This window comes from Eptatretus burgeri, chromosome 5, assembly GCF_056783735.1.
Source record: "Eptatretus burgeri isolate ZD-2024b chromosome 5, Ebu_testis_v1, whole genome shotgun sequence".
NCBI classification, from domain to species: Eukaryota; Metazoa; Chordata; class Myxini; order Myxiniformes; family Myxinidae; genus Eptatretus; species Eptatretus burgeri.
In genome coordinates, this window is record NC_140965.1 from 36377378 (window position 1) to 36392729 (window position 15352).

A 15352-nucleotide genomic window follows, 5' to 3' on the forward strand; every position below is an offset into this window, starting at 1 on the left:
TAACGTGGTGTTGGTTTAGCAGTTAAGGTGGCTGGCTTGGGACCTTAGGGTCTTGAGTTCAAGCCTCTGTCGACCGTTGAATTAAAACCAGCTGGCGTTGACTCAGCCTGTCGGTGAAACGAGTACCAGCGTACTGGGGTAATAACTATTCAGGGTAACCTGCGTCGGAGTGGCGACCCATCCAGGACAATACTCCTTGCCAATTAAACTGCCTCGGCAGCTCGATGTGCCTTAACAGCACGAAAGGAACGGTATTATGATTATTATATGTAAAAGTACACGGTCTCTTATTGTATTTGTCTCGCATATGATTTATCCACAAACTTCTCCATGTGCCAGAGACAATGTAGAGGACAAAAAGCTGCTTTTAGAAGAGATTAAATCTTAACTTTCATATCTGAAATGGTCATTTGCAACTTTTAATTGCAGTTCTATAATTGAGCAAATGGTGTGAACGCAGGTAAATACGACGGGGGAGGGTGAGGCGCAGCGGTACTTTGACCATGCGCTCACACTTCGTAATACCATCCTCTTCCTGCGTCACAACCCTGATCTAGCTCCTGACCCCGATGCACACCCTGGGGGTAAGTGTCGTTTCATTCTCTGAAGGGAAGTGGTGTGGGGGGAGGAAACTATGATTCGTTACATTGCATTCTGCTGTTGGTTGTAATCTTATTAAGTGGGTCTCATAAGGTGGAACAAGATCCTCTTAGGGCCCAAAGTATCCATCTTCCTTTTTTAGATTTGCATATAGATCAACTTAGGATGTTTTCATGCTCAGCAAAGGAGCATATTTGCTACAATGGTATTTCCTAGGATTGTTACTGGAACTCAGACACCCTCCAGTTTTGGCTTGATTGCTATGGTATGTTTTTATTTATTTTACAGGATCTAAGGCTTGTGCAGGGCTTTTAACACAAATCGCATACAAAAATCCAGACAGAGGCAGTCGCCAACACACGACCTGACTCGAGACAAACACGGCCAATGACCTTGGAGGAAGTGACGTAACTTTTCAGAGTATTCTGGGTACCGGTGATGCCATTTTATGACGTCACTTTCATTTGTTTTCACTTGGAATTGCGTCGCTGGCATAAATTTGTTACGCAGTGAAGAGGTCCAGCTCTCGCTCGGCTTTTCCACACTGCTGGTCATCTGTGAGCTACTGCCAGGTGTCATATTTAATGTTACAATATTTGAGGAACTTTGTGAGGGTATCCCCAAAAAGTCTATGTTGACCGCCCTGTTGTTTGTCTTGAGTCAGCTGCCCTGCATGATTTGCATTGGGAATGTGGTGATCATTCATACAAAGAGCATGACCAACCCATCTCAGCTGTGTCTTCTAGAGAGTAGTTTCCATGCTGTAGGTCCTGGCTCGGTGCAGGAACTCATTGTTCGTGACTTTGTCATACCATCGAATCTTCATGATGGACCTAAAATCATGTTGGTGAAGTTCCTCCAGGACCTTCATATCGTGCCTTCAGAAAGTATTCACACCCCTTGACTTTTGTCATATTTTGTTGTGTTCCAGCCTGAATTTAAAATTGAAGAATTTTTTTTTTAAATGTCACCAATCTTCACAAAACACCCCATAATGACAAAGTAAAAACATGTTTTCAGAAAATTTTACGAATTGATCAAAAATGAAAAGCTGAAATGTCTTGCATCAATAAGTATTCAACCCCCTGAGTCAATACTTTGTCGAAGTGCTTTTGGCAGTGATTGCAGCATCGAGTCTTCTTGGGTATGTCTGTATCAGCTTTGCACATCTGCATTTGGGGATTGTCTCCCATTCTTCCTTGCAGATTTGCTCAAGCTCTGTCAAATTGGATGGGGAATGTCGGTGAACAGCAATCTTCAAGTCTTTCCACACATTCTCAATTGGGATGTCTGGGCTTTGGCTGGGCCACTCGAGGACTTTCATGTTCTTGTTCTGAACCCATTCCAGTGTTGCTCTGGCTGTATGCGGGCATTGTCCTGTTGGAATGTAAATCTTCACCCCAGTCTAAGGTCTTTTGCACTCTGAAGCAGGTTCTCCTTAAGGATTTGTCTCCATTCATTGTTCTCTCTATCCTTACAAATCTCTCAGTCCCTGCCACTGAAAAGCATCCCCATTGCATTATGCTGCAACCACCATGCTTCATGGTAAGGATGGTGTTAGATGGGTGATGAGCTGTGCTGTGCCAAATGTAGCGCTTTGCATTCAGGCCAAAGAGTTCAGTTTTTGTCCCACCAGACCACAGAATCTTTTGCCTCATGCTCTCAGAGTCTTTTCACGCGTCTCTTTGCAAACTCCAGGTGTGCTGTCATGTACCTTTTCTCAGGAGTGGCTTCTGTCTGGCCACTCTCCCATAAAGCCTAGATTTGTGATGTGCTGCAGAGACTGTTGTCCTTCCTGAAGGTTCTCCCATCTCAGCCAAGGAACTTTGTAGTTCTGTCAGAGTGGTCATTGGGTTCTTGGTCACCTCTCAAGACAAAGGTCCTTCATGGCCAGTTGCTGTTTGATCGGACGGCCAGCTCTAGGATGAGTCTTGGTAGTTCAATATTCTTTCCATTTCCTATTGATGGAGCTCATTGTGCTCTTGGGAACTCTCGACACCAGAAATTGATTTGTACCCTTCCCAAGATGTATGCCTCCTCACAATTCTATCTCAGAATTATACGGACAGTTCCGAGAACTTCATGGTAGAGTTTCTGCTCTAACATACACTGTCAACTGTGGGACCTTATATAGAAAGGTGTGTGTTGAGGGGGTGGGAAAGACACACACATTTGGGGTTTCCTTCCCTTTGGTGTATGTATGTGCAGTATGTTTGTGGTGCTGAACACAGCGCATTCTCTAACGACTGCAATCCAAACTTTCAGCTTCATAAGTCTGAACGATCGTATCGCTCGGCTACTACTCGAATGGATCTTTGTCAGTTGGTGTCTGTGACATCTGAGTGTCGTTGCAGTGATCACATCAACAGTGTAATGTTTTGAAACTTGTATTTCAAATAAACAGATACAAAGTCAAATGAGGAAGTTCACCACGACGTTCAATGTCCAACTCTGATTCCCACATTGGGTTGTTTCCGCCATCCAGTGTCCCAGTGCTGCCGGCACAACTCGCGCGGGTTCACCTCAATCACCCTGGCTGTTGAACGATCGAGTCTTGTCACGGTGTTCTCTCTCTCTCTCCTACCCTGGCCCTCCAGGATGATTTCAAGGTCAGGGTCAGGTATGGGAGTATGTGCCAGAACAGCGCGTCGCTGCGTCCACTTTCCGCCGGTACTCCAGGGGCCTCCGTCTGGCCATCCCCCAGGCAGATTCCAGGCCCATCCCCATCTCCTTGAGATGATGGTCAACCTGCTGCAACCACGAGGCACGTGGTCGGCTCACTGGCCTCCTCCACTCATGAGACTCCCTCGCTGAGAGAATCTGGTGAGCAGGATCAGCGTCAGGAAAACGAGCCACATGTCCATACAGCCGCAACTGACGCTCACGGACTATGCAGGTAACAAATCTCATCCGAGTCTCTCTCAGCAACCGCTCGTTGGACACAAAATCCGACCAGCGATAGCCAAGGATTCTCTGAAGAGACCTGGTACCAAAGGAATTAAGTCTCCGTCTCAGATCCCTGGTCAGAGTCCAAGTCTCGCATCCATAGAGCAAGACTGGAAGTACCAAGGATCTGAAGACTCGGACTTTCGTCCTCCCGCACAGGTACCGGCAGCGCCACACCCCATGATCCAGTGAATCCATGACTCCCCAGGCCCGACCCAGACGTCTATTGACCTCTGACTCTCAGCCAGCAGAGACATGAATATCACTGCCAAGGTAAGTGAATCTCTCCACAACCTCAACATTCTCACCACAAACACACAGACAGGACAGCAGCATCCAAGATGTCACCGAAAGCCTGGATCTTAGTTTTGACCCAAGAAACCCGTAATCCCAGCGGCTCCGACTCCTCATTCAGCACCTCGAGGGCCCCCAAAAGGATATCTAAAGTCTCCGCAAAGATGACTGCATCATCTGCAAAATCAAGGTTCGAGAGCTTGACATTCCCAAACGATGCACTGCAGCTTGATCTCTCTGACATCCTCCCGAAAATCCAGTCCATACAAGTGCTGAAAAGTGTGGGGGCCAGTACACACCCCTGACAAACTCCAGTTACAACTGGAAATAAGTCAGAGATGGTACCACCACACTTCACAGCACTCTCAGTACCAGAGTAGAGTTCAGACATCAGATTGATCAGTTTTGGTGGCACCCCACGAAGACCAAGAATCCTCCAGAGGACATCCCGATTCACTGAATCGAACACTTTACAGAGATCAACATAGGCTGCAAGCAGCCCCTGCCGAAACTCTCGTCTGCGTTCGGTGAGGACACGAAGAGCAAGGATACGGTATATCGTTGACCTCTTCTCTTTGGTGTAAAGCCTGACTGCTCTGGACGCTGGTGCTCAAGCAGATGGTGGCGAACCCTATCAAGAATTATCCGAGCAAAGACTTTGCCCGGCACTGAGAGCAGCGTCACCCCTCGGTAGTTGTTGCAGTCTTGGCGATCACCCTTCCCTTTCCAGAGAGGAACAACAAGGCCCCTCTTCCAATCAGTTGGGATGATGCCTGTGTTCCAGGCAGAGCACAAAACTGCATGCAACGACACGAGTGCAGCATTTCCACCAGCCTTGAGAAGTTCAGCAGGGATGCCACAGATCCCTGGAGCTTTGCCCCGTTTCAACTGGTTCACCGCAGCCCGTGTTTCCACAAGCAAAGGTGGACCACAGTTGATTCGAGGGTCAGCAACAGGGATTGTAACACCCTTGACGTCCAACTCGACAGCTGGGGGATCAGCCTGGTACAACCGCTCAAAGTAACCGGCCCAGCGGGCCTTCACTTCAGACTTTGTATAGTATTCAAGAGCTCCCTTTGTTACGCAGTTACCCATCCCTGGGGGATGGCCAGACGGAGGCCCCTGGAATACCGGCGGAAAGTGGACGCAACGACGCGCTGTTCTGGCACATGCTCCCATACCTGACCCTGACCTTGAAATCATCCTGGAGGGCCAGGGTAGGAGAGAGAGAGAATCCCATACATTTCAAGAGCTCAAAGGAATTATTTCCTGAGACACAATCTTAATGAGTTTTTAATCAACTTGATTATAATTGGCTCAATGCGTTAACAACCACTCTGGACATTAATATCTCATTCACTCATCGAGTTAAATCGAGCACGGGACGATCAAAACGCACTTCGTCACATGTCAGCCGTCTCTCTACACCTCCCTCTCGTGGGTTTGTATAGTATCACAGAACAATCCCGTGCCTTCCAGCAAATGCGATTCTCATCCAAAGTGGACGTTTCGTACGAGAACGTTCCAGCACCTTCATGAATCTCACCCAGCAGTTTACAGTACAATACTGCCATCTACCGTCAAAATTGGCCCACTACATCAAGCAGTTTATACATCACAATTTACTGATCCATGCTAAACTAGACTTATAACATGTAACCATCAATTTTAAGCATTCATTTATAGGCATTCACTAATGCTTACAACGTCTAGCTTTAAACTGACTGTTTCTTTCTAAATCATGCCCAATCAATTGAATTGGCCACAGCTGGACTTCAATGCAGTTGCAGAGACATCTCAAGGATGATCAAAGGAAATTGGATGCACCTGAGCTCAATTTGGAATGTCATAGCAAGGGGGTTTCAAAATTTCTAAAAACATGGTTTCACTTTGTCATTATGGGGTATTTTGGGTACTAGATTGGTGACTATCTTGTTGACTTTATACCACTTTAAATTCAGGCTGTAATACAATAAAATGTGACAAAAGTCGAGGGTGTGAATACTTTCTGAAGGCACTGTAATGGCATCTACAGCAGACCCATGTCTTTGCTCCAAAGAGAGAGGTAGCCAGCCAGCACTATGGCCTTGTATACCTTGATTTTTGTGTCCATTTTGATGCCATGCAGTTTGCACTCTGTCATGGAAATGTTGATATGCAAAGCTGATTTTCTGATGTGGGCTTGGATCTCTTTGTCTATCATGGCTAATGTGCAACCATGGGTGAACTAATTGACAAGAGTCATGCCATCAACTGTAATGTTGGGTGTTTCAAGCGGTTTGTAAGCTAATGGTTGGTACATTATCTCAGTCTTTGATACGCTGATCTGTAGTCCATAATTTCCAGAGGCTTCAAATAACTTGTTGGCCATAGCCTGGAGATCCAGTGCTTCTTCATCAAACATCGCAAATAATAGATTGAAGGGCATTGGTGGCGATAAAACACACTCTGCTCGATGCCACGAGTCCCTTCAAATCCCTGTGATGTCTCGCCGTTTGTGCAGATATGTCCTATCATCCTATTTTGCATAAATCTGAGAATAGGTACCGCCTTGTCTGGACAGTTAAATTTGGACAGTAGCTGCCAGAGGCCATGACAATTGACAGGAGGTATGGACACTTGACGTTACGCTGTTTATGCTGGGTTAGAATGTTGACCCAGCTATGCAGTCTCATCCTGTGTTTGGCATGCACAGTGAGGCATCAGTGTGTGTACCGTCCATCGGAAGGACTTTAATCCAGAGGACCCGCATTTACCAGTGGTGTTGGTGAGCTTTAAGAATCCCACGGTATCTTTGTCTAAGTATTAGACAACCAGAGGATCCACATCTACCAGTGCAGGTGGCTTTTGTGAGCTTTAAGAATCCCATCGGCAAGTTGTTGCTGGCACCCCAAACAAATTACAAATTCCTGCCAGTCGAACATCAATCAGCCTGGCCAGCTGGTTTCAGAAAAGCTTCGGTCAGACCTATTACCCACCGGCTGACCCCACAAGAAGATGTGAATAATTTAGGCCGATAAAGAAGTACTGTGAAAAGTTTAAGATCATGTACAGCACCCCATGTGACTTTGTTCCGTTTTAATTTTTCTGTTGGAAGTTAGATTATATCAATATCCTTGGTCATTGATACTACTTTTGCATCCAAGGGTGTCAACCTTGTATTTCTTGGAACGATCTCGACTTCAAAACTATTCAGAGGTTGTAACTTTTTTGATTCAAGCAAAGCTTCCAGTTTGCCTTTCAGTTCAGATGAGGTGATGTGTCCTAATATTTTCTTATTTTTAATAACTGGGTCATAGTTCCATGCAAAGCTTAAGCTGATGTTTGTGTTTGTAACACTACACCAGATTTTAAATGACATGGGGGGTTAGGTAGACCACACTATCGATGAGAAATCGATGGAAAAAGTCACGAATGACATGAAGTAGTTGCGTGTGAGTTTGAAACCTCTGAAAAAAGGCACAATTATGTTTATGGATGACAAAAGAGTACACATTGACGAGTGTTTTGATTTTGGATGGAGGAATTTTGGGGGTTTGCTCATGTCTTCATTTCGCAATTATTTTCATTGTTCCTATTTGCTGTGTTTTTTTTTTTTTTTTCACTGGCTCAGGTCTTGCGTTGGACCTGCTACGCTCTGAGAGCTTGCTTGGCCTTGACCCTGGAACGTGCAGTCGTGTGCTCAACAAAAACTATGCCCTGTTGGTTTCCATGGCTCCTCTCAGCAATGAGATCAGGCCCGTCAGTAGCTGCACTCCACAAGTATGGTTTCTTCATCCCTTCTATCATGATTTCATGAATACCTCGATCGTTTCTTCTGGTATTTAGCTTACTGCCATGCCTGGGAAAAGCAGGTGATGTCTGTTTCACGTAGTGCCAGGCTTCTGTTCATTTGGCTGTGCCTGATGTGTACCACACAGCATGTCGGACCAGCCATACCAGAAGTGAGCTCCATTTGGTTCAAGCTGTATGTGTACCACATTACGGGTCAGGGCCCACCTTCTCTGCTGCTGTCCAAGGGAACACGCCTCCGCAAGCTCCCAACAATGTTTCAGGTTCGGAACTTCCTCCCCCAGAGTTCAGCCCGAGTGAGAAATGGGTTCAGTAGAAAATACCTGTCCAGCTAGCTTCTACTCATAACCCTTTCTGCATCGCCCTCCCTTCTCTCTGTACAAATCGCCATGCCGCTCACCCCCACCTCCTCCCCACCACTGAACCCTCTCCCACTGCCTCTTTTGAACAGCCTCACCAGCAGTGCATTCCTGACTACTATAACCTTGCAACAATTAAAATCCCAATCAATTGTCTAGATATCATTTAGTTGTGACATTTTCCCATCTTCTTTCATTGATTTTTTTTTTCTTTTCATTCATTGGGCCCTTTTTATACACCCGATATGTATATGTATGTATATGTATATATATATACATATGTATATGTATATGTATATGTATATATATATATATATATATATATATATATATATATATATATATATATATATATATATAATTCGGGTGTTTCACTCATGGTGGTAAAAAAAAATGAAATTTGTTAAAAATTGTCAGAAGGGGTGTCCCGTTGTTTCTTATGACCCATAAATATTTGAGGCAAATATTTGGTTTGATTCGTCAATATTTACTGGTCCCACAGTTGGACAAGATTCCACATTTAAAGTGAAACTTCGAAAAAATCAAATGTAGGAGAAGACAAAAAATTGCAACGAACGTTTATTGAACTGAAAATTTACAAAAAAAAATATGAAAAAGAAATGTAGAGCAGGGCAATCAAATTGTTGGGCTCAAGGAGCAGGAGGGAACTTAGCAGTCACTCCAGCCTTTGTTCTCTTGACGGTCTTGCGGTCATGATAACAACTTTGAGGAGGAACTGCTTCTGCTGCTCGTCTTCAGTTCGGGCTTGGAGTTTTTGTATCAGTGCCACTCCTCTCTCTGCTGCATCATTGGTGACCTGCAGGCCTCGGACGGTGGCTCGAGTTCGTGGATCTTGCAAAACATCTTCCATGTTACGGGTAGTGACCATCCTCCCAGCAAAGATCCCAATGGCCTCTAGTGTTCGCCCTGTTACCAATTTGGAAAGACCGTCAGGGAGAGTGAAGTTCTTCTTTTCAAGTCTCTTGAGTGCTTTCGAGGTTGCTGGACGGCTTAGGTTCTTGACCATGGCCGCCCGGTCATCGGGAGACACTCGTTCGTCGAAGAAGGCTGGGGCCACTCCTTGCTCTGAGAGGTACCAGAGGTGCCTTTGGAGGATCTTCTCTGTCGTTGACCCGAGTTCTCTATCCACAAACACCTGGAGAATCGCCAAGAACTCCAGGTCATTCTTCGGTGTATAGTTTGGGACAGCTGCCTCATGCCAGAATCTGACGTAAATGAGACTGACGAAATGGGCCAGTTGTCAGACTCCGCGTTTTTCTGAACTCGTCAGCTCCAGTTGTTGCAAAAACAGGGCAATGTTCAGGATATAAATTGCCTTTGCCATCCATCTCACCTGATTGTCGACTCCAGGGGCCCTAAATCGAGGCAGATCTCCGCTCCATCCTCCTAGGTAGAGAAGAGAGAGCTGAAGGAGTTTGAGATAGTCCTCTTTTGGGTGGGCTGCATCATGGATGACTCTCCTGAGGAAGTCTATCATCTTCAGCCTTTGTGATTCGCTCCACTCATCCAGGGGTTTTTCGTCGCTGAGGGTACCGGCAGATGTCTTGTCCAAGACGTCCCATTTTCCTCAGAATCGTTTGAAGAGGGGAATGTCGGGACCTGGGGGAGAGCCGAAGAGGAGTTCATAGGTGTTCTTCAGTACCACCTCGTGAATGTGATGTCGGCATGCCAGCCAAAGAAGAGGTCTTCCAAGGGACTGTTCAATTATGGTGCAGGCTCCGCTAATCATGCCACTGTTGGACGCAGTCATATCAAATGAGAGACCGATGATCTTGTCAGCAATCTGATTCATGTCCAGCAGCCGAAGAACGGTATCTGCTATCGACATATCGATATATCGGTATTGCTATTGACATATCGATATGCAATTATCGACATAGCTGACTACGGGAACCTGTATGTTGTGTGCAATTGAATTCCAAATTCGTAACAATATTTAAAAGTTCATGATAGACGCTCTCAAAAGGCACCGTACATGTGCTCAGTATTTAAGGAGATCCGGATCTTGACTATACAAGAGCTGAGGCCAAGAGATTAAGGTTTTGTCTTCACAAAAAGAAGAACAAGAAGAAGATGAACAGCGCCGAGCTCTCTATGAGCAGCGTTCACTTCGCGAGACGCTGCTAAAAACGTCAACATACCATTCAAAAGTGTGCGACGTGTTAACACGGTCTCATTTCGCTAAGATTTTGCATGAAGCGCTTTTTATAGGAAAGGTTCAAAGGCAAACCTGTGCTGATAAAATTATTGCACTTCAGAAAAAATGAAACACCCTAATATATATATATATATATATATATATATATATATATATATATATATATATATATATATATATATATATATATATATCGGGGCGTATTATGGGATGTCTGTCTGTCCGTCCGTCCATGTCTGCACTCTAACTCCCAAAGTTTTCAACTTTCACGTTTTATATTTGGTACATCGGTACAGATGGTGTGTTGTGACATACGTTCGTCATCTAAAGTGGTTTCTGTTTTCCATGTAGTAGCACAATTCTGTATATACCTTCTTGTTCGGGCGTATATTGTGCTCACTTGCGCTCTTGTTGGTTTTGTGATGGACCCTTAAAAATATTGTGTTGATTTTAAAATATTTTTTTGGATTGATTACATTGATTTTTACAGTAAAATATATTGATTTTTAAATTGTACCTAGACGCTTAATTATGGGGTAGTTAAAAGTTTAACTTTGTAAATTTATTATAAATACTGAGTCAAAATAAATTTACATGAAACTCAAGCTATAAAGTAGTGCATGCTTATTGTTTTAATTGTGTTGGACATGTTTATCACCAGGGTTATGAACGGTTGTTAATTACATCCTGGGGTCACGACCCTGGTGTGGTGTCCACATCCAATGTCCTAATGACTCTGAATGACGCGCTCACACACTCTGCTGTGTTGGTTCAGGTATGTTTAGTGTAATGCATCACAATGTGTTCTCACAATAGAAACTGTAACTGAAAATTATACCCAATACACTTTTTCATCTGCCCCCCAACCCCCACTCTTACACGAGTGTGGAATTTTAAAAATAAAATTCCATACTTTGTTCATCTGTAATCATTGTATGGCAGTCAATTTTTAACACAAATATAAAAATAATTAATTAATGGACTTGTTGCTAATCATGTGTTTCGTGCTCATGATGGCAGCCGTCGGGAATAACTCGATTATTAACACCGGTTGTTTATAACAGTTATCGCTGAACGCAAGTTGAAGGCAGCAATGGTTGGATGTGGATTAGGAGGGAAGGAAGTGGGGGAATTTGGGAAAATTGAATATTTTCTTTGAAAGAAAATTATCTTTGAAACCATCTTTTAGATTGGTCCACAATGAAGACCTGGGTGCAAGAAGTACTAAAGTCATATTTTTGAAAAAAATGAGCTGGCACCAATACTCCTCCTCTTCTTCTTCTTTCGGCTGCTCCCGTTAGGGGTCGCCACAGCGGATCATCCGTATGATCCGCATTGTGATTTGGCACATATTTTACGCCGGATGCCCTTCCTGACGCAACCCTGGTCGCCTCTTACGACACAGGGATATGGTATACCTATTTCAACCGGGGTATACACCGGCCCAGTATACTGGTAATCATTTCGCCGACCTCGGAAGGATGACAGGCTGAGTGAACCCCCTGGTGTATTAATTCAGTGGCTCAACGGGATTTGAACTCAGGACCTTTTGGATCCCAAGCCGCTGCCCTAACCACTGCGCCAACACCAGGCTTGAGCTGGCACCAATACTATAATCTATAATGGCCAGAGCATCATTTGATACCAAAAAATTCCGAAAATAAGTACTCAAGTCCTGCATATTGGTATATGGTCATTGTTGAATTCATGAAAATGTAGTGCAAGAAAAACCCAAGTCCATAATGTTTGAGCAAGAAGTTCCTAAGTCCATGACTGTCCAATCAAAATGCTATGTGTCACGTGACAAGCTATGAAAATGGTGACCACGGAGGCTGGACAGCATGGTGTGAATGAGGATAACCCTGATAACAGGCATGACAGGGACAAAAAACGTAAAAGAATCCCTGGAGACTGGGTGAGAAAGAGAATGAAGGATGCCATAGCATCAGGTATGTAGTTTCTATGCATTATACTTTGCTGGTACTGAAAAAGGCACTACATTCGTCATCAGCTTTTGAGCCCTCATCAAGGTAGCCATGGTATTTTTATACTCTTAAGAGTTGACTTTGTTGTAATATGTCCGATCTGGTATGATTTTGGTGCAAACTTTCTGAGCAGGAGGACTTTGCTGAATGAGGGACTTGTAATGTGAAAGATGACTGGCACCAAAGTTAGGTTTTCTTTTATTTAGGACATTAATTTCCAATTTTACTGAGTAATTTTGGACTTAACTGGGTAATATTGTAGTTAACTGAGTACTTCTGCATAAAATTAAACCATGAAAGGCAAAGAGACAGCAAAAATGACTTTGGCAATCAAAAATGAGCAATAAAGGGCTTTGTGTGTTAAAAGTACCCTAGTCCAGCCATTTTGTCAAAAAGTACCTAAGTCCAAGTACTTAGTCACAAAATGTACTTAAGTCCAAAACTAATTTTCTCGTTTTCTTCGTATTAAAGGATTATTTTTCCACAAAAAAGGGTTTGTCTGCTCTGTATAGCCCCTGGAACCAGCAACAGGCTCGATAGTATGCCACCTTTAAAAAAAAGTATCTGCAGCATGGTTTGAAAACTTTATCCTCAATATCTCAAAAGTGTTATTTTGTGACTAAAGTACTTCTTGCACTCAGGTCTTCAATTTATTTATTTTGTGAAGTTACTGAGCAAATAATTCTCATTTGGGAGGCAGGATTTCCACCTTGCTTTGTTCTTGTGTGATTTTGAGAGAAAAATAAGCTTTGAAATATAATTTTAAAACATGTTTTCTTGAGTGATATTTTGCTGTTATCAATGAGAAGAGGTTCCGTCTCTTGAACTCTTAGGCCTCACCATCAGCCATGACCTCTCCTGGGCCAATCGCATTGGAAAAATATTGTCGCGTCCGAGTACCTGTTAATTCCTAAGAGCCCGGGACCTTTTGTTCCGAGACATAGTCCAAATGGTCTTTTATGGCACTGTTTTCAGTATTACTCCACCGTTTGTTAAGGTCGCCAAAATGAGCCAAAAATCTTCGGCATACGTGCACGGAAAGCAGGTGGCTGAAACGCATTTAAAAAAAAAAAACCCTTTTAAAGGGTTTATTTGAAAAGCAAAGTACAGGGAAGAGGGTCGACAAGATGCTATCATAAATGGAACAAACCAAGTGAGTCAAAAGACAAAAGATGAGAATGGGGATATGTAAACTTGTCTGCAGCAAGGAGAAATAAAATGCAAAACCTTACTCACTGGGTGCCACAGATCACACTCGTACAAAATAATGCAGGTGGGACTTCCCTTTGTTTACGATGTGCAGGGTGGACGCAGGACTCGATATAGCTCATTTTAGAAACCAGGCACAAGACGACAGCCAGTGACGATGGAGTCCAAAGACGAAATAACACAGCCATGAGCAGGGCCACCGATGAGTAGGCCTTCAACCAGGCCACGTGGTCATCTTTATCCTTTTCCTCAATGAGGCCTCCTGGTCGGCACTTCTTCCTCCAAGTGCTGAGGTCTTTCTTCCCCTCTCGAAAGGCGTGATGGCGCCTTCCCCTCTCCAAAGGCAGAGTCATCCCACCTTGGGTCTATCCCAAAACTTCTGCAGAGCGAACCACAAGAATCTCTGCCTTTCAAACTGCCTCACATGCTCCTCCGTGGACAACTTGCTCGATCTCCTTCCACACGAGCCTCAATTGGTTCTCTCCTGGTCGACTGAGTTTGCTTCCTCCTCCTGGGTGGATTCCTCCCAATAAAAATAAGTGTTCCATCTTTTCTTCCAGTTTCCACAGCCCACTGCGCTACCATGGCTGGCACACACTGGTCAGAGAGATCGTAATCAGCCAAGTTGCGCACGTGGCATGTGTGCCTCTTCACCAAGTTGGGAAGTCCTCACCTCGCCCCACTCGCAAACATGACGTATTTACATGTACATAATTAATCTGTTTACTCTGTCTATAAATCACATACGCTGCGTCCTCAGTGTCATGTGTAACAAATGACTAACAGTTCCCTCTTACATGGCAATCTAACCTACTCAAAACACACGGGCCATACTACACTTACCACAGTCCAGCTTTGAACCCCCCCCCCCCAAATTATATGTAGCAATATTTGTCCTCCAAAGCAAGCTGTAGCTTGTGCATCCATCCTCTGTCATTCCAAGTGTTATTTTGAAAAATCAGAATTATTCTCAGCCTACAAGGCCTTTGTCCATAGTTTACTGAAGTGCTTCGCTCCCCTCTGGCCTGGGGCTCACATTTCACATCTGTCTCTCTTCAAAGCTGAAGAATCTAAAGCTCTCAAAACGATTGACATCTGATCTGATGCAATGAAGCCGAAGCACAAGCTCTGTTGTTCTCACACCCTGAGCAGATCAGTGGCCTTATTTTATTTCTTTGTTATTTTTATTTTTATTTTACCATCTCTTCCAGTTTCACTTCCTCTCCTCCATCAGAAATGCAGATCCATACCTTCATTTTGTGAAATCGTCATCATTTCGTTTGCAGCATATGGCTACTGGTTACATCATTGCTGGGAGTGCAGCGATGCCACAATTCAGTGCCCCCCTGGTTCCAGTAAGCTGTTACTCGTTTTGCGGACATTGGAAGGATGACAGTCTGAGTCAACCCACCTGGTGATAATGCAACGGAACGACAAGGACTCAAACTCAAGATGCTAAGATCTTGAGCCAGCCACTTTAACTGTTGAGGCAACACCAGGCTTATTTTGTGAAATGCCAATGGTTGTACTGCATGCTCATTGCAAGGAAATGTAGAGAACATGAAAAATGATCTCTGAGAAACGAGCATTGTTAACAAGCTTTGTAAAAGTATACTTTTCTCATCATGCCCTTGTAATGCATGAGTTGAAGCTAAAAGTTATTAATTCAGCAATTTATTTTCTTTATTGACCTTAACAAGCTGCTAAAGATCCCAGATCTCCTAATTAATTACTTTGACAATCCATCAAAGAACATATAAACAGCAGGTTGGCTGACTCCCTGTTTATTTTTACATAATATACAGTTTAGTAAAAGTTTACAAAACCAGACTTGGATAGCTGGAATTTGGGGTATGCTGGAAATGGTCCGCAAAAATAACAACTCTGGTCACAGAACGTGGAATAATGAAAAGAGGAAGATGTGAAAAGTTGGAATACAGCGTGCTGTTTCTGAAGGGTTGGGAAAGCCTTTCAACTGGAGGTTACGG

General features: G+C 43.9%; 1 protein-coding gene across 3 annotated transcripts in view; it reads left to right on the top strand.

Moving 5' to 3' along the window:
- The window catches only part of FAM91A1 (family with sequence similarity 91 member A1), an 88489-nt gene that overhangs the window by 52948 nt on the left and 20189 nt on the right, over positions 1-15352 (top strand). For all 3 annotated transcript variants that reach the window (XM_085881443.1, XM_085881442.1, XM_085881444.1), the window contains 4 exons: positions 461-584; positions 7454-7602; positions 7761-7895; positions 10832-10945. In XM_085881443.1, coding sequence (XP_085737569.1) covers positions 461-584; positions 7454-7602; positions 7761-7895; positions 10832-10945 — 522 coding nt within the window. The remainder of the gene's footprint in view (positions 1-460; positions 585-7453; positions 7603-7760; positions 7896-10831; positions 10946-15352) is intronic.